This window comes from Diorhabda carinulata, chromosome X (genome assembly GCF_026250575.1).
Source record: "Diorhabda carinulata isolate Delta chromosome X, icDioCari1.1, whole genome shotgun sequence".
NCBI classification, from domain to species: domain Eukaryota; kingdom Metazoa; phylum Arthropoda; class Insecta; order Coleoptera; family Chrysomelidae; genus Diorhabda; species Diorhabda carinulata.
Window position 1 is genome coordinate 40,230,712 of NC_079472.1, and position 22,524 is coordinate 40,253,235.

The window sequence follows — 22,524 nt, forward strand, 5'->3', positions numbered from 1 at the left end:
CAATTGGTTCAAATGCATGCAAAAGTGTATTGATCTTAATGGAGAATATTTTGAAAACTAATAAAGCCATATCCAACTATAAATATTAGTTTTTATTTGTTTACCTCAAAATTTAAGTAGCAACCCACGTAATTGAGGAAATATGTGCGATTAAATTAGATCTAGACATTGTTTGTTTACAAAACTTTTTTGAAAATGAAGTTATGCCAAAGTATAACTTATTTGAACTAGATGATGTAGAGTTATTTATATAGCGACAAATAGAAGAAATATATAAAGCATGCCATCAAAGATGAACCGTTATTAGAATTTCATCTGCTTGAGTGAAATTGAACACTAGTTCTTGAACTTTTCTTATATTAGAATCACCAACTCGAAAAAACAGATGAGGACGAATTACAGGCAATAAGCTTAAAAGGAATGGTGGAAAGTGTTTTGAATTATTATAAGACTTTATTATTTTTGTTTTATTTTGTTTTTATAGTACAACACTAGCTGAATTACTAATTATGCTTCCTTCGAGTTGGATGCAGATTAATCAGTTTAGCACCCTATTCAGATAATATTACATAGCAACTGTTTTTATTGTTAATATTTTGTCAGTACCATTTGCTTCATAATATCATTATTTTTAAATTTTACTTAGTTTCATGTTCCCATAGAAGTGATATCTGGAGATGGTATCGTCAATATCGATAAAAATAAAATCATTGGTGAGGATGTTCACTACCATTTTAACCCAGATTTTGGGTATTAATGGTTAAAAAACCATTATTGCATTATTAGAATTGGTCTCACGCTGCCTTGACCTATCAGCCTGAAAAACTAGTTACATAAAATGGAAAAGAATGTGCGTGCTTCTTCTGTAAGATCAGACTAAGCAGAATCCATCCATTATTAAAGCTAAATGCATTGTAATTCATTTATATTTAATGTTTTTATATTTAATTATCAATGATTCTTTTTTCGGAATAAACTGTCAACTAGTCTGTTCATTAAAAATAGAAAAAATTATTTATGATTAGGATCTTCCCGACTGAACCGTTACTCTCCAAAAATTTTAGAATTCTGCCAATTAACGCTACAAGGTTCGTAATTCCTAAGTACTGTTAAATTCGTTTGGTCGCACCTGTATTCTCGTGGAAAATGAGTATCATTGCAACCTAAAGGAAAACTTTTAAAAACGACAAATGATGAATAAATCAAAGGGCGATTGAGAATCTTATAAAATTAAAAATATTTCAATGCCGACATAGGAAATGTATTTGACTGAAAAGAATGTGAATGGAACCTATACTATACAAGATCTGTAACTTAGAACCAAAACCCATGGTAATAAGTTAATAAAGTGTACCCAATATGGCGAGTGAAACTTGGCTCAAAGTAATATCAAGAATTGTAGATATAACAAGCTTTATACAGCTAGAAGAATCCATGATTTTCTTGGAAATGTTATTGAAGTAGAGTAAATTCATTATTCCTTATGATAATAAAACTTAATTCTCAAGTGTTTATAGATAAAATCTATTCAACAAACAAAACTTGGAATATTTTTATGAAATAATTTCTTTATAAAACATTCAGATATTTAGATAAAATGAAAAGATGCAATTTTTATCATCTTTTTATATAAAAAAATACACACTAACTTTTGTTAATGTATTTTGTTGGTATATGTAGATATATTCTATACAATGAAAGTATTTATATAATGAAAATTATATTCTTTGATAAACAGAGATAACGTTTGATATTATTCATTGAACTGGTTTAGAAGATAATATCCTGATTTATTGAAATTTAATGCGTGCAATTAGCAAAACATAATTGTTTGCACCCATCTAATTTTCAGTCGTGAATTTATGGCTATGACCTATCATTGATGTTAAATAAACAATTCAATAATTTTGTTATCCTTGAAAATGTGTTAAATTATCTGGTACGTAATACTTGAATCAGTTTTATTGAAATGTGCTTAAACCTTTCAAAGCAATTAAAAAATTTTTGCTTAAATTTAAAACGATGAGAGATTGTTAAATATCTATTCAATGTAACATCGAAGTCAATAAGTGATCAGATAAAATTTATTTTCTTAAATTAGATGAAATTATTTTTTTACGTCCGTTATAATATTCAAGTTTTTTCATTCATTTATAAAGAATGTTATTTCTGAATAAGTCAAAAAGCGTGAAAAAAGGTAACGTAGCGGTTCATTTTTTCACGCTTTTGCGTTAAAAAAGTGTCGTAACGTCTCATTTTTTTAGCACAATTATAAAATTGTTTTATCTGTGAACGCATTCTTTCTCATGTCAATTCATTTCTCCGATAAACTGTCACACTTTTATTTCTTGATATTCGTTCAAGAAAATCCCTTTTGTGTCTAATTAAAAGGAGTGTAGTATTCTTATTAGTGATGGAGAGTGAAGAAAGTTTAAGCTGCAAACCAGAAGATGTTGAATCGGCAACTGCAACGACTATGAATCTTCTTCCTGAAATCCCGGGAATAGTATTTAAAGGAATATGAATCTTTTATGGAGTGGGGTACTAAAAAAGGCATAAAAAGCTTTTCAGAAAGAGTGTTCTAGCTTACTTTGAAACTAAATCCAAAATGTAGAAATCCTCAACACTTTGATCGACTTATTCAAAACTGAAAGGCAGTTGACCCAAAAAATCTAAAACATTTGCCTATGAAGAAATTAATAAGTTTCTGTTGCAAGCTCCAGACGATCATTATCTAAACATTTATAAGAAATATAAAAACCAACGAACCACAAATGTCAAAAGAAATCATTTCTTTTTGCAGTATAGAAATAGAAAATGCAAAACCCAAGTTGCAGGTTTCAATACCTTTTCAAAAATTCCCTCTTCGGCGTCTCCTTTAGTGGATTCCGGTGGTGATATAATTCAACTAAAGCAGCACGGTGGGTGGAAATCCAACACAGTTGCGGAGGGTTACGTAGATGACTCAATAAAAAATAAAATGGATGAAAATTTTAACTGGAACAACTAGTTGGACTTTGCACAACATTGTAAATGTTCCCGATACTCCCAACAATCTAATAAGTACTAATACATTTTTAGACGATGTTACTCCTTTGAACTCGTTAAATGTTACCAATTCAAGTACCAATAGTAATGTAACTTCTTCTTTACTTCAAATTAATAATGCTCACAGTTGTACTTTTAATATTACTATTACAAAATAAAGATTGATAAAAGCTTTATCGAATTTTGTTAAGTCTACTGACGTAAAAAAATTTTGTATGAAACTCGTGAATAAAGTAATTTTTTCACTCGTGGGAATTGCAAAAACGTCCTACTTGTGAAAAAAAGTATTAATATAAATTGTTGCATTAATAACTGTTTTAATAGCTTCAATGAAAAAGTTTTTTCAACAAAAATTCACTGTTTTATTCACGTCTTTAATGAGATTCGATCTATCAACCATAGGAATTTGGCTAAAGGCTCTAATAAACGATTCGACGATGTTACAAAAAATCTGTATAAACGTTGTTCCTTATAAAAATTAAGTTAAATTTGAATCATACTCATCAAAAACGAGAAAGTATGCGACATGATTGAGAGTGAAAATTTGATAAAAAAATTCCATTTAAACAGACAGTAAATTATATATGGTGTGGTAAAAATATTGCGTTAAACAAACAAATTTTGGAATGCAAATGGAACAACAAGACAAATGCTGAGACTCGTACAAAGTTTATAAAATTTAAGTTGAGTCACTTTGACTATCGTTTTTAAACAGTCAAAACATTGAATTGGTGAGTCAACTGCCACATGATCCTTGTTTGGCACTGTATGATTTTTTCTTATTCCCGCAGATCAAAAATAAATTGCGAGGTCAATGCTAAGACTCGTATAAAGTTTATAACATTTAAGTTGAGTGACCTTGACTATCGAGTTAAGGACTGCGCATTCAGTTTTCGTTTCGAATACCTACGATATAGGGAAAGCCCATAAACCAACTAGATAGACTGATAGTTCGTTTTTTGTGAATTCACTAAGTAATTAATAGCGCACAGAATAACTGCACCGATACATGTATTCACTTACTAGAGTTACTGATATTGACTTGAACGCAACGTTATATTTGAAGATTTTTCTCAGAATGTACGATTTAGTTGGAGATTTGAATTTGGAGGAATTATCGGAGCTTCCTCGCATCAAGATTGAAAGAAAAAAGGTTGTCGCAAGCCAAACAGATCAGGAAACTCTTAGAAATTTCTAAAGACTAGGAGTTAATGAGTGTCTAATTACAGATATCCACAGTCATTTAGACAAATGTCTTGACATACTAAGTAGTAAGCAGTAAAAAACAAAACATATCAAAACTATGAAAGAGAGATAGTTCGTAGTTGTGGTCTTTTGGTGGACCTTATCGTGTCTTCCTGCTTGAAACATCAGCTACTGAAGATCAACCCTGATTCATTTAGTAAGAAGATAGTCGTCAATCGTATTTCCCCGCTATTTAAAAAGAGCAGTTGATTGACTAGACACCCAGAAGTGCCTTAACAGAGACAGATATTAAGAACGATAGGATCATTGTATGTTTGTAGACTGCTATTGGAGTTTACGAAGAAATTGTTCCGAGCGCAATAAATGCGAAATCAATGAATAAAACAAAAAATGTACGTAAAATGAAGTGCTACCACTTAATGGGAAATAAAATTAGAATTCATGAATGTATTTTAATGAAATAAAGCTAATTGTAGTTGTAACGTTTTCATATGTCAAAAAGAGAAAAACAATTGATATATTGTTCATTCTGGATAATCAAGAGGTTATTTAACAGAAATATTGTAAAATCTTTTTGCGCTTTTCAACAGAACTCTTTGAACTTATACTTTGAATATATGAATAAACATAGTTCAGAAATTATTTTGTTTCTGATTCTTATATCCAAATGTGTTTTGTTAATTCAATCGAATTATTGCAAAATCAATATACATTAGTGATTAATTCCATATATATATATATATATATCTTAATATATATAAATCTCGTGTCACAATGTTTGTCCTCAATGGACTCCTAAACCACTTAACCGATTATAATAAAATTTGCACACCATGTGCAGTTCGATCCAACTTGAGAGATAGGATAGTTTAAATCTCAAATTATAGTCGCAATTTTAATTTATTGCTAATTATTCGTCTGTTATTATTTGACAGTCAAAATTATCTGTTAAAATTAATAATGTCAAATGCCACCGAAAAAATCTAACCTCAACAACGCGTGCACCAGAGAGGCACGACGCAAACGTGTTGTTGAGGTTAGATTTTTTCGGTGGCATTTGACATTATTATTTGACAGTCAAAATTATCTGTTAAAATTAATAATGTCAAATGCCACCGAAAAAATCTAAACTGAATAACGCGTGCACCAGAGAGGCACGACGCAAACGTGTTGAAAGAGCTCAGCAATTACCAGAACAAATCGAAACAAGAAATGCAGCTCAAAGAATCAGGACTGCAGAAAGTCGTGCACAAGAATCTCAAGAACAGCGTGACGAACGTCTGCGACAGAATATTACGAGAACAAGAGCGGCACGAGAACGAAACATAGCTACAGTACGAGTACTAGATCGACAAAGGCAACGGATCAGCCGCTCATTAACACGTGCATCATTCGTTCGGCTTGCCTTTGAATATGCACCAGATATTAACTACTCAGCGCATTCAAAAATTGCTATCGGTGGAATGGATAAAGTATGTCAATATTGTCAGGCATTGAAATTTCGGAATGAAGCAGCCGGCATGTGCTGCGCATCAGGAAAAGTTGTGCTGTCACCTCTACCCGCTCCGCCGGAGCCTTTATTATCCCTTCTTACTGGCAATTCAGATGATTCCAAATTATTTTTGCGTAAGATACGCAAATTTAATTCTTGCTTCCAAATGACGTCATTTGGGGCAACTAAAATTTGCGATCGTGCATCCGATGGACGTAATTTTGAAACTTCATTCAAAATTCAAGGCCAGGTGTACCATAAAATCGGATCACTGATGCCAATGCCTGATAACAATCCGAAATTTCTTCAAATTTATTTTATGGGCGATTGTGAAGAGCGCGTGACGACTCGGTGCCTGTATAATTTTATTGAACAAGCAGAGGAAAGAGCAATTGTGATATTATTGGAAAATTTTTTAGAAGATCACAATCAACTAATTCAATTGATCAAAAGAGTTTCGCCACGACTGCAAAATGACAATTATCAAATCGTCATTAAAGCCGACAAAGTACCATTAGGTGAACATGCTGGTAGATTCAACGCTCCAACTGTTGATGAGGTTGCTGTTATCATGGTTGGTGATCCAGTTGACGAAAGATCTATAAAAATTACACGGCGAGACAACACTGTCAGTACGATTTCGGATCTACACCGTTCATATGATGCACTACAATATCCATTAATATTTTGGCAAGGACAAGATGAATATCACCTCAATATCAAACAGTATGATCCAAATACCGGTAAATTTGACAATTATCTATTTATTTTCTTACTGTATGTATAGATTTTAATTTCGTATTGCATTTTATTTTTTATTTTTTTAGGTGATTACAGAAATAAAAAAGTTAGCTCAATGAACTACTACGCACACCGAATAATGGTTAGACAACATCAAGACAATTATATCCTTCGATATCGTCAGCTGTTCCATCAATACATTGTTGATATGTATGCTAAGGTCGAAAGCGAACGCTTGCGATTCCTTCGATTCAACCAGGCGAAACTACGATCGGAAGAATATATTCACTTACGAGATGCTGTTGCTGGAAACATCGATGGAAATTTAAATCCCAATGACATCGGTAATGCTTTCATTTTACCTTCAAGCTACATCGGCAGCCCACGGAACATGCAGGAATACATACAAGATGCGATGACTTACGTACGTCATTACGGCCGACCGGATTTATTTATTACATTCACATGTAATCCGAATTGGGAAGAGATACAAACTTTACTATTGCCAGGACAACAAGCCATTCATCGTCATGATTTAACTGCACGGGTGTTTAAACAAAAATTGAAATCCTTAATTGATTTTATTGTTAAATATTCAATTTTTGGTATCACACGTTGTTGGCTGTATACGATAGAGTGGCAAAAGCGAGGTTTGCCTCATGCCCACATTTTGGTTTGGCTTAAAGATAGAATCCGTCCTGAAGAAATCGATCAAATAATTTCAGCCGAAATTCCAGACCCATTAATTGATCAAGAATTATTTGATATTGTCACCAAACACATGATCCATGGGCCATGCGGTGCTTTCAACATGACGTCACCGTGCATGGAAAATGGAAAATGTAAAAAAAACTTCCCAAAGCCGCATACGAATGACACGATCACGGATATTGATGGTTATCCAATGTATCGCCGCAGAAGTACTGAGAATGGTGGCCACACATTTACAATGCGACTGCCGAACTTTCCAAATCAAGTTGAGTTTGATAATCAGTGGGTGGTACCATACTCACCACTACTTTCAAAAACTTACAAAGCTCATATCAATGTTGAGCTTTGCAGTTCTGTTAAATCAATTAAGTATATTTGTAAATATGTAAACAAAGGCAGTGATTTGGCCATATTTGAAGTACAAAACATAAATAAAAATGACGAAATAGCACGATACCAAATGGGCAGATACATTAGCAGCAATGAAGCTATTTGGCATATTCTCAGCTTTCCCATCCACGAAAGAGATCCTGCTGTCCAACATCTGGCAATACATCTTGAAAACGGTCAACGTGTATACTTTACTGGAGAAAATGTTCTCCAAAGAGCGTTCGAAGCTCCGAAAACGACTCTAACTGAATTTTTTACATTGTGTCAAAAACCTGATGTTTTTGGCCAATTCGCGAAGACATTGGTGTATGGTGATGTTCCACGTTACTTCACATGGAACAAATCCAGTAAAAAATGGGAGCCACGGAAACAAGGAAAACCACATCCTTCCATTACAGGCATATTCAAAGCTAAGACATTGGGGAGACTTTACACGGTACATCCAAAGCAACGTGAGTGCTTCTATTTACGTTTGTTATTGGTGAATGTTCCCGGACCAACGTCTTTTGAATTTTTACGAACAATTAATGGTCGAGTATTCAATACATACCAGGATGCATGTCGTGAACTGCAATTGCTAGAAGACGATAACCATTGGGACTTAACGCTTGCTGATGCTGCGTTGACATCAACACCGAATAACATTCGTCAGTTGTTTGCAATTATTTTGACGACATGTTATCCCTCGCAAGCACAAACTTTGTGGGAAAAATATAAAAATTGTATGACAGAAGACATCTTGCACCGAATTAGACAAACAAATCAATGCCAAAACATAGATTATACACCAGAGATGTACAATGAAGCATTGGTCTTGATCGAGGATTTATGTGTTCTTATTTCAAATTTACCACTTAATCATTATGGTATGCCATCACCTAATCGTCCAGCCACCGACTTAGTCAATACCGATTTACAACGAGAAAAGCAATATGACCATGGAAGTTTAGCAACAATTATCATGAACAGTGAACCATTACTGACAGCAGAACAAAAAATTATTTATGATCGGATTATGCTGGCTGTTGCTGCTGAACAAGGCGGTTTTTTTTTCTTGGATGCACCCGGTGGAACCGGTAAGACATTTTTAATATCGTTGATTCTTGCCAAAATACGGTCGCAACAAAAAATCGCATTAGCAGTAGCATCGTCAGGCATTGCGGCTACTTTACTGGATGGTGGGCGAACAGCACATTCAACATTCAAGCTGCCATTGGACGTTCATAATAAACCAGATGCAATGTGTAACATCAAAAAGAATAGTGGAATAGCTGCAGTGTTGCGAAAGAGTTCTATAATAATTTGGGATGAGTGCACAATGGCACACAAATATTCACTTGAAGCATTAAACAGAACTATGCAAGATTTAAACAGCAATAATAGACTTTTCGGTGGTGTTATCTTACTTTTGTCTGGTGACTTCCGGCAGACCTTACCGGTTATACCTCGCTCAACTTTCGCGGATGAGATTAATGCATGTTTGAAACAATCATTCTTATGGCGAAGTGTTGAAACACTTCGATTGACCATAAATATGCGAGTACAATTGCAAAATGATCCATCAGCACAAATATTTTCCGAACAACTACTAGATATTGGGAACGGTAAAATAGAACTGCAACCAAATACGCAATGCATTAAACTACCAGACAATTTTTGCACTGTTGTTCAGGATAAAAATGAATTGATTCAGAGTATTTTCCCGGATATACAGAATAATTATTTGAATCATGAATGGCTCAGTCAACGGGCGATTTTGGCAGCCAAAAACGTTGATGTTGACGAAATTAACTTCCAGATACAACAGTTGTTACCAGGCGATCTGATGTCTTTTAAATCAATCGATACTGTTGTTGATGAAAATGAAAGTGTAAATTTTCCGATTGAATTTTTAAATTCATTAGATATACCTGGAATGCCACCACATAATCTTCGATTAAAGATTGGTTCCCCTATTATTCTCCTCCGTAATTTGAATCCGCCTCAATTATGTAACGGTACGCGTTTGGTCATCAAAAAGATCACCGGTAACATTCTTGAAGCAACCATTTTGGCTGGGAAGTTTAAAGGAAAAGTGGTTTTGCTGCCACGTATTCCGATGATACCATCAGATTCTACCATACCCTTCAAAAGGCTACAGTTTCCAATTCGTTTAGCTTTCGCCATGTCTATAAATAAATCTCAAGGTCAAACAATGTCCATTTGTGGTTTAGATTTGGAAAATCCATGTTTTTCTCATGGGCAACTATATGTTGCGTGTTCACGTGTTGGGAAACCGTCGAATCTATTTGTGTTAGCTAAAGACAGGTTAACCAAAAACATTGTGCACCGATTGGTGTTAAATTAAATTGAAATTGAAAGTATTTATAATTCAAAAAAAGAGACATTAATGTTTAAAAGTTTAAGACTGTCTGCCTTGCCTACCTCATTCATGATGTTTAAGCGTCACATGTTATTTACTGTATTATACTGTAATATACTTATTTGTTATAAAATTAAATGGAAATAATAAATCTGATAAATTTTTATTTTGTATTGATTTCTGCTTAATATCAAGTGTAAGAACATTTTAATTAATTGTGTTCAACGTACTTCCCCTTCAAATCTCAATCCAGTGAATTTGTATACCACCATCAACATTTTCGTCTTTGTTCGTAAATAATTTCATTGTACTAAAGGGTTATAGTAGTAGAAAGTCAAATAAGGAGATCACCATTTTTTTTTTTCAAATACCATCTGTGTAAATAAGCATAGTGGACTCCGTGTCTGATGTTCTTTTATCGTTCCTCTTAGATTGTTTACTATAATGTAATATAACAAAAACTTCAGCCACAGCAACGCGTGGCCGGGTCAGCTAGTATATATATATATATATATATATATATATATATATATATATATATATATATATATATATATATATATATATATATATATATATATATATAAACACGAGTTGTTTCGCTTATCTGATGACAATGTAAAAGCAAATAATGCTTTTTTCAATGAATACCATATTAAGCAATTGAGCATTTCCATTTCTCACTTATTCTCACTCTCATACCATTATCACTTCCAACACTTCCAATCAAACTATTTCGTCAATATCCCAAAAATCATACTGTATACTATTGATCCCTTGCCATTGCATGACCTTGTACAAAATGAACAATAGTGACTAAATTAAAAGCAGATGTGTTCCCGACTGCGACTTATATAGGTAGCGGTTGTTCGTCATTTCAATATTTCCTCGGAGGCTCTTATCTACTTTCTTGTACATTTAGCTGTCCTTCTGTGACATCTTCCTATTACATTTTCGACCCGTATTATATTTGGTATACCCACAGTATGGCTCAAACAACAGCCTGCTTTTGGTTGCCATAATTTGGTATACAATGTAACATATCAAAAAAGCGCATTGTCCATAAACGTAAACTATTTGTACGTTGTGCACCCAGTTTACTCATTTGAGATCAAATTTGAATGAACATTTCTCAGGCCTTGTCGACCCAAAATATTGCAAAAGGCGAACCTGCTCCGAAAAACGCAAAGATGGTTTTATTTGTAGCAAAAGTTATGGTGGACGTTTTTGTGGAACAATCACAAAATAACCACATTTGAAGAAACGGAAAGTGTTTTTTTATCATGATCACGAACCTTCCTAAATCTCCGTTCAACGCCTTGGCTAAAATCAACCCACCGTATTCACCAGATCTGGCATCGCCCCTTTCTTCCTGTTTTCTAGAATTAAAGTTTTACTTTCAGGAGATAAATTTTCATTAGACGAGGACGGAATACGTAAACGCCTATTTTGAGAAGAAAGATGGCAACTATAATTTGTAAAGAGTTTAAAAGCATTACTGGACTAAGTGTATAGACATAGAAAGTTATAAAATGAAAATAATTATGGAAAAGTATATCTTGTTTTTCCGATAGGTCGGAAATTTTTCAAGCATAGGAAAAATGATACGAATACGTTCTTTTCAATTAAAATAGTTCTCTCCATATTTAAATAAAGTAGAAGACACACTGTATAGAAAATATCGAAATTATAGCTACAAATTGACAACAAAAGAAACCGAGGTTTAACCTTGACACTAACTATCGCTTTGAGATTTAAATAATTTTGACGAACCTAGTAAACGACAATATCAATTATTATGGTCCCAACTATTCTGTAGCTAGTAATATTAGTTTAGTGAGATTAATATACAAAAACAGCGCTCCAAGGTGTTCTTGTAGGTCAAACACCCTGATGATAACTCACTGTTTAAACCCATTGTAATAAATATTGTAAACAAAAGGAATACAAGCGTTAAATATAACGTAGATTTACTTTACTATATCTGTAGTTTCTCGGAACAAAAGAAGTGGTTTCTCACGACCGTGACATCACATAATATACATACCTGATGGTATTAACCTCTCGGAAAAACAAATATTAAAAAGACCAGAACGTAATAACTATAATATGAAAACATTTGCAGTATTGAAATACATCGTTTAAATAGAGAATTGATAGATTGAACGTGTGCAGAGATCCGAACGTATAATTTAAAAAAAAATGACATTCAAGGTCAATATCGTCATCAATAATGCGTACAAAAACATTTCGGGGTAGACATAATAATAACTATTACATAATATATAGATAATAAGACTCCTTTCACTTTCCTTAATAGACTAATTTTACGTTGTAGCGAAAGATAAACCAAATGGAGATCAATTCATGTGGGTGGTTGCATTTAAAAAGGTAAATCTAGTCTATCAGCAATAGAAGTTTTTTATTGATTCTACCTAGATAATGATTTTAATATCCTTGATGAAATTTACCAAATTATGAAGGTTATCTATGCTTAAAATGAGAGTGAGGTTCAAAGGTAGGGACTAGTTTTGTGTAACAAGTGATTGTAATAAATTCGGTATAAGAGCTATCATCGCAAGTACAGGGTGATAATTGTATGATACCCAGCTTGGCGAGATGGGTGGGTTCTCGTAGACATGGCGATATGAAATCCATTAATTGAAGATTGATTCCTTGGATAAAATAAATCGATTTTTTAAATCGATATGTGCATGTGCATGTACTCGTAATATTACGGTGTTGCCGTTTAAAGGGTTAATTAATCAAAAACTGCGAGATTACTGAATGCTTAGTTTCCGTAGCCTCTTTTTAATAAAAAACATTCCCTTGTAATCTTTCACTTTGTTTCTCATGCTTAAAGAATAGGCTGGATTGTGCATCAGAAGGCCGTAAAAATAATAACAAAAAGAAGACTGTCATAAGCAGTTATAATTTATAAAAAATATTATGAGAATATCGAGACCCCAGAAGTAATAACCAAAGAAATATCGGTAGAAGACTATGTGGCAGCCAGTGAAATTATACCAAACGTATTTTGTCTAAGTGGAACATATAATACAATGAAAACTGATTTTAATGCTAAAATAAGAACTTAACTATGGAAGGGTTAAAGAAAGATTTGGAAATATTGGACAAGTTCATTTGTTAGCTGCTGCGACAATTTTAGATTTAATTTTAGGTTTAATAGAGTGTCTGCTAAAAATTGAAAATCAAATACTCGTCTTCCTCCCGGTTTTTCTAGGTTGGTTCTCACATTTTCCCGTGAATTACTACACTTTTATGATGATAAATATTTATTTTAAAAAATAAAGTGGAATAAAACAATCGAGTTATTTTTAAAATTTATTTTTGTTATTCTTGTTCCATTGCTGTAAGCTGTTTCTCTAAAGTCCGATCTTTTTTGTTTTCAGTTTTTTTCTTAGTTTTTCTAGTTTTCTTCCCATAGTTGTTTTTTGTCGTTTTTTGCTGCTATATATCTTGAATAGGCATTCCTCCTAGAAAATATCATAGATTTTGGTCCACCAAATTTTTGCAGAGAATCGTACACCAATCTTTTGCCTATGTGATTCTTTTAAATTTTGAACCAAAATCTCCTTATTGACAGAAAATCCTCTCTCTGCTGTCGCAATGTCGTAAGAAATTATTAGAAGAAGTTTCACCACCTTTTTTTAAGCTACTGTTTTCGATACTGTCCATCCAAAAATCATCTACTCTATCGGATTCATCAGAATATCTCTAAAAGCCCTGTCTGCTTCTTCTAATGTAGTGGCGTTGCATCTGTTTGCAACAAAATGTCAAATGGCTATGAAATCAGTTGCATGGATAGTTTTGGACCGTTGTCGGTCTTATTGGGATTGAGGAAACTTATTGCTTTAGTTAATTTAAGCACTAAAGGGCATTTTTCCAAAAGTTTGAAGACTGTATACATCATACAGTTTCTACAATCTTTGCGAGAGATCAACATGTCCTTATTTTTTCAAATCCGCTCTTGCGGCATACCATAACTGTTGCACTTTTTTGAGGTTGCAGAATAGATCATTGATAACTTTTTGGAAATGTCTGTTTTATAAATAGGACTGCTATGAGAATTTCGCCTGCAACGAATGGCCTCATTAAGTTATTCGGAACTGAAATCAGGTCTTCATAAATCACTTTGAAAATAGTTAAGGAATTGCTCTAGTTCTTCAGATAAGGACTAAAATAATGCTAGTTCAGCCAAAGTAGTTTATTATCGAAAGACTTTTCCACGGTTTTCAAACTTTCATATGATAGCTTCTGATCAGGGTTGCCAACTCCCGGGCGCAGAAATCTGGGACATGCAGCATTGATCAAGCCGTTATCTTATTTAAAATTAGACAAGAAATCAGTGCACTACTCTTATCAAATCAACGCTGCAATGGTTTTTGGACTTCGTTCATTTGAACTGCATGTAAGGAAAGATCCTCTCGACATAGGCGTTAGAAGGAAGGATACTCAGTATGAAGGACACAACAGTTTTCAGTGCATCCAAATTTGCTTGTTTGGAACTAACAAAAATCTCAACCCATTTCTCACGAAGGACAAGGCAGGAGACACGGGACAAGCGATTACAAATCGGGTCTGTACCGGGATATCCGGAATGACTGGCAATCGTGCTTCTTATTTGTGTTTTTAAGAGAAGAAATGAATTATTTTATTTGCGGATAGAGTGATTGCATTTTTTGAGAAACAGGTATGTTTTCTAGTCATCGTACTGAACAGGATTTCGGAAGGAACTCAGAGCAACAAGTAATGAAAATAAGAACAGTCCTCACTCCCGAATTTTTTCCACCAAGTTCCGTATAATTATTAATAATTTTTTTTTTTAATTGGCGTCTTTTTGTTTCAGTTTTGGACATACGCTCAGACATTTCCAATTCAAAAAGAACTGTACGATACATATGTGGAAATGAACGAATGCGAGATAGCAAGAAAGAAGGAATGTGAAGAAAATCAGTAGCTGCAATAACATAAGTTTTGGCAATAACATCAATAATCAAGGTAATGATTAATGAGGTCTCAATTATAGTTTGATAGCTATTGGAACAGATTTATACTTTTTAATTTATGCAATTTATATAATGTATATTTATTACCACATTCTTATCTTACTTATCGTTGTATAATAAATATGTATCGCTATTCATCATTTTCTGAGATTCCCTATTCACTGTGTACTACAGGGTTATTTAAAATCCCATTTTTAAAAATTTGTATTTATTAAAGTACAAATTCTATATGAATAATTTTTATACCAATGAAAAGGGGAAGTTTCAAAGTTTTTTTAATGTATTACAAGTGTAGGCAGGCGGTGATGGTTCCAGAAGCGGCCGCTAGAGTTCTCGGGACAATAGGCCGCCATTCTGTCACTGCCAGTTGTGAGTGAGATGGCGACTGTGGAGCACAAGGTGTTCTTTGTTATTGAGTTCGCAAGAAGTACAACGGGTATTTCGTGCTGAATTTGGTATTGAACCAGCAAAAGCATTACTCGTTGGTTTAATAAATTTTAAGAGACTGTAAAGGAAAAAGCACAGGCTGACCGCGTATGTTGGACGGATAGAAGACAGTTTTGTTTGCAGCCCAAGTAAGTCTACCAATAGAGCTAGTAGAGAACTTGGAATACCCCAACCAACTATATGGAAATTTCTGAGACGGCATTTGCTGTACAAGCCCTACCGTTTAGATTTCGCGCAGGCTCTTAGCCCTAATGACAAAGAGCAGCTTCTCGAATTTTGTGGTACTGTGCTAGAAATGATGGAAGATGACACACACACACAGATGACTGGTAGATGTTTGCCTTACAGCATCTGGAGGCCTTATTGAACACTTGTGATACCTTAAACAATCTTTGAAACTTCCTCTTTTCATTGGTATAAAAATTATTCATATAGCATTTCTACTTTAATAAATACGAATTTTTAAAAATGGGTCCATCATTTAGAATAACCCTGTATTATAATACAAATTCAATAGTCCTACATTTTTAGGCGAATAGACTTCTGTACTCAACTTAACTTATAAAAGCGGCTCGCGTAAACACAACGACGTACAAATCGGGCTGCGTGAGCGTATCCCACCTTTTGATATAAGATCATTTAAATGGATTCACTGTCGACGTGGCCATTTTTAATAAAAAAAATCAACCGAAAGCAGTCAAGAATGGTTATAACCATGCGTTCATCTTGGTTTTGCTTAAATTGAGTTTATAGGTCTTTTTGATGACAGCGACAACTTAACGCCATAAACTAGTAATGTTAATAGTTTCATGTGTATATAATAAACTATTTCAGTTTAGAATTGTGTCAGGCTATATTTTTGACACTCAAATAGTTGGATAAGAGAGTTTGAAGTACTAAATTTTTAATTACTTTCACAATATCTCTGAAGGTATAAGTGGAATTTCGACGTAATAATTTGAGGATACGTCAACGAAACAGCAGTTTGGATACAATTCGTGTGGTTTTAGATCAGTCTCTATTCTTGTAACATTAAAAATCTACTATTCATATACATACTTAAATGTTTGCTTAAACATATATTGGATTCCAGCTAAAGTAAGTAGGTATAACTACATAATTTGAATAAAAAGTTACTTAATCATGACAAGTCATGGAAATCTACCCTGTAACCAGTTTTTCAATATAAAAATAATACTTAACCTCAAATTCTAACATCACACTAATACCGCATATAAGGCAGGTATCCTCCTACTTATGCGAGTTTAGAATTAGGGTTAAACCGTTGGAGTACGTCAACTGTTGGTTAAAAAAGTTTGTATAAAGTGTATATGCGAATAATAGTTTATAGCTCGCTACAATTACCGCATATATGTTTAAGATTTTCTAATCTTGGTTTCAGATACTTCCTCAAAGTGAATCGTTTAGATCTAGGATTAAAAAAAAACTGCAAACATTTTTATCCTTCTAAAGTAAAAATGAATATGGATGTTAATGATAATGGGCATAGTAAATTGGTTTCCTAGGAAAAATAACCTCTCCAGAAAATATTTAGAAATACAATTCAATAACGATTTTAAAATTTCATTTATAAATGAGGTGATCCCTTCGTTCCGCTCCTGATATACAATGGAAAATACCCGGGAATCGCTGGACGAGCGAATCTGAAAAATATGGCAGATTCTCAGCAAATTTGAAGCTTGTCTTACATAGTGTGATCGTTGCTAACGAGGACCTGGTTTGGGTGGGTTATACTGTTGCAAGAGAACACCTTTGCCTAACTTTCTCTGGCCTTTTTAAATCACCTAGAGTAATTTTGAAACCAAATTGGTATAAGAACTACCTAGTATCACACTTCTTGTAGCTAATCTTGTAACAGTATCCAGGGTTAGCACTTAACATGACCATCCCTGCATTGTGGCCCATCCAAGCTTGACTCATTGTCTATGAGTCTATACATAATGGGTTACAATGGGTTAAGTTAAATGCATAGTTGAATAAGGTGAAAAGCCTAAGAAGGGTCCTCTAGAGCGGTTGATACACAAATTCCCATTAGGATTTTTTATGATGGGGAATTTGGAATTTGTTCAAGTTTCACGTTAATTTCTTGAGCAATATAGTTTGATAATTCTCTTAATATAGTTCCTCACTTCCTAACTTAATACTATAATAATTCGATTGCTATTTCAAAGAAGCGCAGAAAAAAGAGAAAGAAAGAAAAGGTTTATAGTTTGATATTCCACCACTTTTTATATAGTGAGCAATCGTGATTTCTTAAACCAGGCACAGACATTCACCAAACAAAATTTGCAAAATATCTAGTTTAGAGAACTTTATTAGTTCTTATAAACGAAGACCGCAACGTTGATACTCAAATATCAACACATTTCACATGCTAACTTTGCATTTTTTTAAATTTATAACCTCAAATAATTTAGTTTTGCTACAAAAAAAATTTTATGTAAATATTATTAAAACCTTCACACATGTCTTTTCAATTTCCTGTTACATTCAATATTGGTAACGTATTTTATGTCCAGAATCCTTATAAAAACAGTAACGAATCCTTATTATTTAAAAAGGATTAGAAGCACCGTAGGAAATTGTTAATCAAATTACAATTTAATCTGCTTAAAAAAAATACACGTAAGAAATAATTACTTTTGTCTTTCTCTGTTCATGACACTATAATAAGTGGAGATATTTAGTGCGGAAAATTACAATCTGCAATCTATATATTAACACAAAAATATATAAAAACCAAAAAAGCAAAGACATCTACGTAAATCAATCATAACTTCCACAACAGGAACGATGACAGTTGACACTTGTTTCGAATTCATATAAAGATATATTTTACACGTTAAATAAAGATTGCTTAGTATCATATTGCCCCAATTTGTTCCTATATTTCTGGCATCTCCTTATTCTGAGTTTTCTAAGGTCAACCTCTCCTCTGTTTATCAATTGCTGCTTCTCATATAGTTGTCTCTCATTTGTCATTCTATTCATGTATCCCAACCATTCTATCTTGTTGCGTTCTATCGTTTCAACTATTGATTCAATACTTAACTCTACTGATTCGTTTCTTATTACCATTCAATCTCCTTTAGAACTTCATGTCCATTTCTTGTATTCTACTTTTCGCTCTATTTGCCACAAATCCGCAATCCGGGTCCTGAAGCTGGCGCTGTTGAGTTGTAGTGGAATTCAGCGAAAGCGTGCGGCACGTTTGATGTCTGTTTTTTTACTCAATTTTTTATTACAGCGGGCGATTTGTTGACATTGTTTCTTTTGTATTAATTTCTAGGGAGGTCAATTTATTTATTTGTTTTGTTTATTTTCTAGAACTTTTGAGAATTTTGTTTGGATATATAAATTAGTGAGTTTACTTTATAATAAATAGTAATAGTGAACAGAACGAAATAGAAAAGTAACTGAATAATTTAAATAAATTATATAAGTTAATTAAGTGTAGTGGAAATTGTTTAAATAAATTAAGAACGTAAGAGACAGTGTTTATATATCCACTTCACGAATAGAAAGAATATAAATAAACGAGAAAAACGTTACGGTACTCAGCTTTTTAAAAACCTAAAATAACATTTTAAGAACCTAGTTACCAGTCTTAAATTCATTACTCATTATCACATGACTATATCCAATCGAGATGACGCCATTGAACGAGAAAAAGCTGAGTTTTACTTAGTACAGCCAAGATAAACTATAACAAATAATATTTTTATCACAAAGAGGTCTGGGTTTATCAAAGGAAATAGTTATGAAGATTGGTTCCCTGCAAGCTCCTTTGCAGAAGGAAGTTTCAGCGATGGTACAAACATGTCCTAATCTAATTCTCAAGTTGCAGATCTTAGTACGAATGGGCAGCTACATAAAGTTGATAACTCGGTAAAGAAATCATTTTTTTTTCGTGATTGTGCTATATTTATAGTGATTTGTTCTATTTCTTAAATCATTTGTACATTAAGCAGACAGGAGACATGAGGGTGAAAAAATGTGGTAGCAAACACTTCCAAGTTTTGATTGAGGGCGAGGGTGTTTATTATAAGAAGTCAAATATCAATGAATGGGTTACTGAATTGTATAATTCCAATACCTTTATATTTCTAGAGGTTGTAATCCGTGAAACTAATGTACCTAAACGCTTATCTGAGAGAATAGTGAGAAAAATTGAAAAATACGTTTGCGGAGAGGGTCCTCTGCATATTGAGGATACAAGAGATGAGAGGTACAGTGAAACTCAAGTAACCTCAATTAGTTCAAATGTTGAAGTATACGAGAATGTATTGATATCTAGTGAGCCAAGGTTCTAAGCATAAACAAAATATTGCATTACCATAGCAACGAACAATAACTTATTAGAAGTGTCAGTGTAAAGTTGGATGTCAAAAAAGTAAACCAGAGTTACGCAATAAATTAAAAGAAAAAAGATGTCCACCGAAATTGTGAAAATCGAAATCTAGTATCGAGCCATCATAAAGTACCTGTATTTAAAAGGGTTAAGAGGTAAGCAGATTTACAAAGATATGCTTAATACCCTTGGTGATCAATGTCCTTCCTATGCGACCGTGAGAAATTCGACTGCAAGCTTCAAAAGAGGTAAATTTTCCAATGAAGACAATGACCTATCGGAAAGGCCAGTTTCTGAGTCGGTCCCCGAAAATATCGATGCAGTTCATGATATGATTTTATCAGACCGTCGAATTGAGTTAAAACGGATATCTGAAGCACTGAATATTTCATACGAACACGTTCATGATATAGCACATGTCAATTTGGTCATGAGAAAAATTGCTGCAAAATGGACATTTTTGAAAGGTCTAGAGACGTTGCAGGTTCGCTGTAATAAATGGATGCAATTAAGAGGATAATATGTTAAGTAATAAAATATTTTGACATTGAAATTTTGCTTGGTTCTATAGTAGGCTAAGAATTTTTCAATCATTACAACTAATAGATTTGTCCCAACCGTCATTCCACTGTTACAGACATTTTTTTTATTTGGTCTGCATCCTCGTTTTTTTCTTGACATCTTCAAAGTTTTAGTTGTCCTTTTCTGCCTCTTTTCTAGGGTGGAAATAAGAAGATACTCGTGGTACCATTCAATTTATAGGAAAACCGTTGAATGAAGATAGCTGTGTATGCAGGTGTATTATTGTGGCGAAAAAACCAGTTCCTATTTCTTCGAAATCATTCACTACACGATAAATAGTACGTCTTGTTGGCACGTTGTTTCATCCAAAAATTTCACGTAACTTTCTCATCGTCACAGTAATCGATGATTGATTTTGATTAAATGTTTTAACAATTAAAACACGTTGTTTTACCGAATATTTTTCAAAAATAAATTTGCCACGTGTCTACTTCACAACTGCCAAATATGAAATGTTTACTAATGTTTACCAAATTGGTGGCAAAATTATTACGAGTATACTTTCCCGGCGGACACCCAGTATAAAGCAGCAAAATGATTGTAAATGTTTCGGCATTTCTTTGGAAAGACTGCATACAATTACATGTACTATAATGTTAGGATATTAAAAAAATAAAAGGGGAGATCATCGTTCTGAATAAAGTGATTGAATTTATAAATAAATTATTAGCCACTGAAAGCTACTATAATAGACAAAAATCCAGGAGACTCTACCCTCAATATCAAGAAGCTTTGGAAAATGTACAAATCCGCAGTTGAGGAAGCTTTGAAGATTCGAAACAGTTTTTTTATAATACATTTTCAAAAAATGTCAACATAGTATTCGGAAAAGCCCAGCTTCAGATGTATGCAGTTTGTGCTTGTGATTATTTTAACCAAATTGTGTATTCACAAATTAAGGGCAAGATAATTCAATATATTTATGAAGCGAGAAGAACCGGATTCACAGGTGTTTTATTTCGATTTCCCACAAGTGCAGAATCTTCCCAAATTGCCAATTGGTGAAGCTTATTACTTAAGACAACCATCCTTTTATAATTTCGGCATGACTGATTATGAAACTCACTCTTCATTTATTTTTTGATGGTTTTGATGCTTAATTTGATTTAACGACATTTTTTGGATGGAGTGACGATGGAGTCCTCCATTGATTCGGCTGTTGCTTTGATTCCAGGTTATAACTATATTTCCTTGACCGGTAATGGCTTTTCAAGCTGTTTCTTCAAAGCACAACAAGTTTTAACTCAATCTCCTTTATGATTCACAGAGAAACTCAAGAACAGACTTCGCAACAGCTGTTTTCATTTACAATTTTTTCGTTAAAATTCTCTGAACAGAACTTTAAAAGAGTTAAACAATGGTGCCAATATTTTCGCCGATCCGATAGTTAATGGGCGTCCAAAACTACGTTTGTTAATTTCAAACTGTACAAAATAGTTTTTTCCAAAGCGTCAACTATGTAAGCAACATTAAAACTATTTCATCAGCATTTGGACCGAGTAAAAAAAATTTCACACCTGAACATTTTTCACTTAAATTTAGCATCATCAAAATTGGAACAAGAAAAAAGTAGCGCTAGCAAAAAATATTATTGACTGACAGATATATATCACTGTCGATACTGATCTGGTAATACAATGCGCCTTCCAATATTTCGTAGTTGGAAGTTGTAAGGTTAAAAAGGAGTCCACGTGGTAAATCATGCCTAATAGGCTTTACAGTGTGTAACAATTGGGAACGATAAGAATGTAGTTCTCCGCAAAACTCTCAAATAGTCATTACAAGAATTGCTAATTAACGACTAACCTTCAATATCGATTTTTTTTGGTTTACAGGTGAACGACTCTCTTTAAATTATTACTATTCTTTATGAAATATTCGGTATAAATATTGTATGAGTATATGATAGAAAATAATTGTTTGTGTCTAGCAATTTTTATTTCAAAGACTTGTATACGCATTTACTTTTTATACAAGTTTCTATCCGATGGTCATCAACCTGATGATGATTGTGCTGTTCTAATCGATTTTGTTGAATAATATTTTGTATAATAATCAAAATGAATCGTTTAGGTTTCTAAATATAACGTCCTCCCTATATAAAAGGGAGACATAACGTAGAATTTTCGAAAGAATCTTATAT

At 33.3% G+C, this 22,524-nt stretch overlaps 2 protein-coding genes across 7 annotated transcripts in view; one reads left to right on the forward strand and one right to left on the reverse strand.

The window, feature by feature from the left end:
* The window catches only part of LOC130902449 (uncharacterized), a 135,936-nt gene extending 120,825 nt beyond the window's left edge, over positions 1-15,111 (forward strand). The window contains exon 6 of the mRNA XM_057814604.1: positions 14,821-15,111. Coding sequence (XP_057670587.1) covers positions 14,821-14,931 — 111 coding nt within the window. The 3' untranslated portion in view covers positions 14,932-15,111. The remainder of the gene's footprint in view (positions 1-14,820) is intronic.
* Positions 1-22,524, reverse strand: part of LOC130902448 (RNA-binding protein Musashi homolog 2) — a 642,276-nt gene that overhangs the window by 101,499 nt on the left and 518,253 nt on the right. The gene's annotated exons all lie outside the window — the stretch shown is intronic.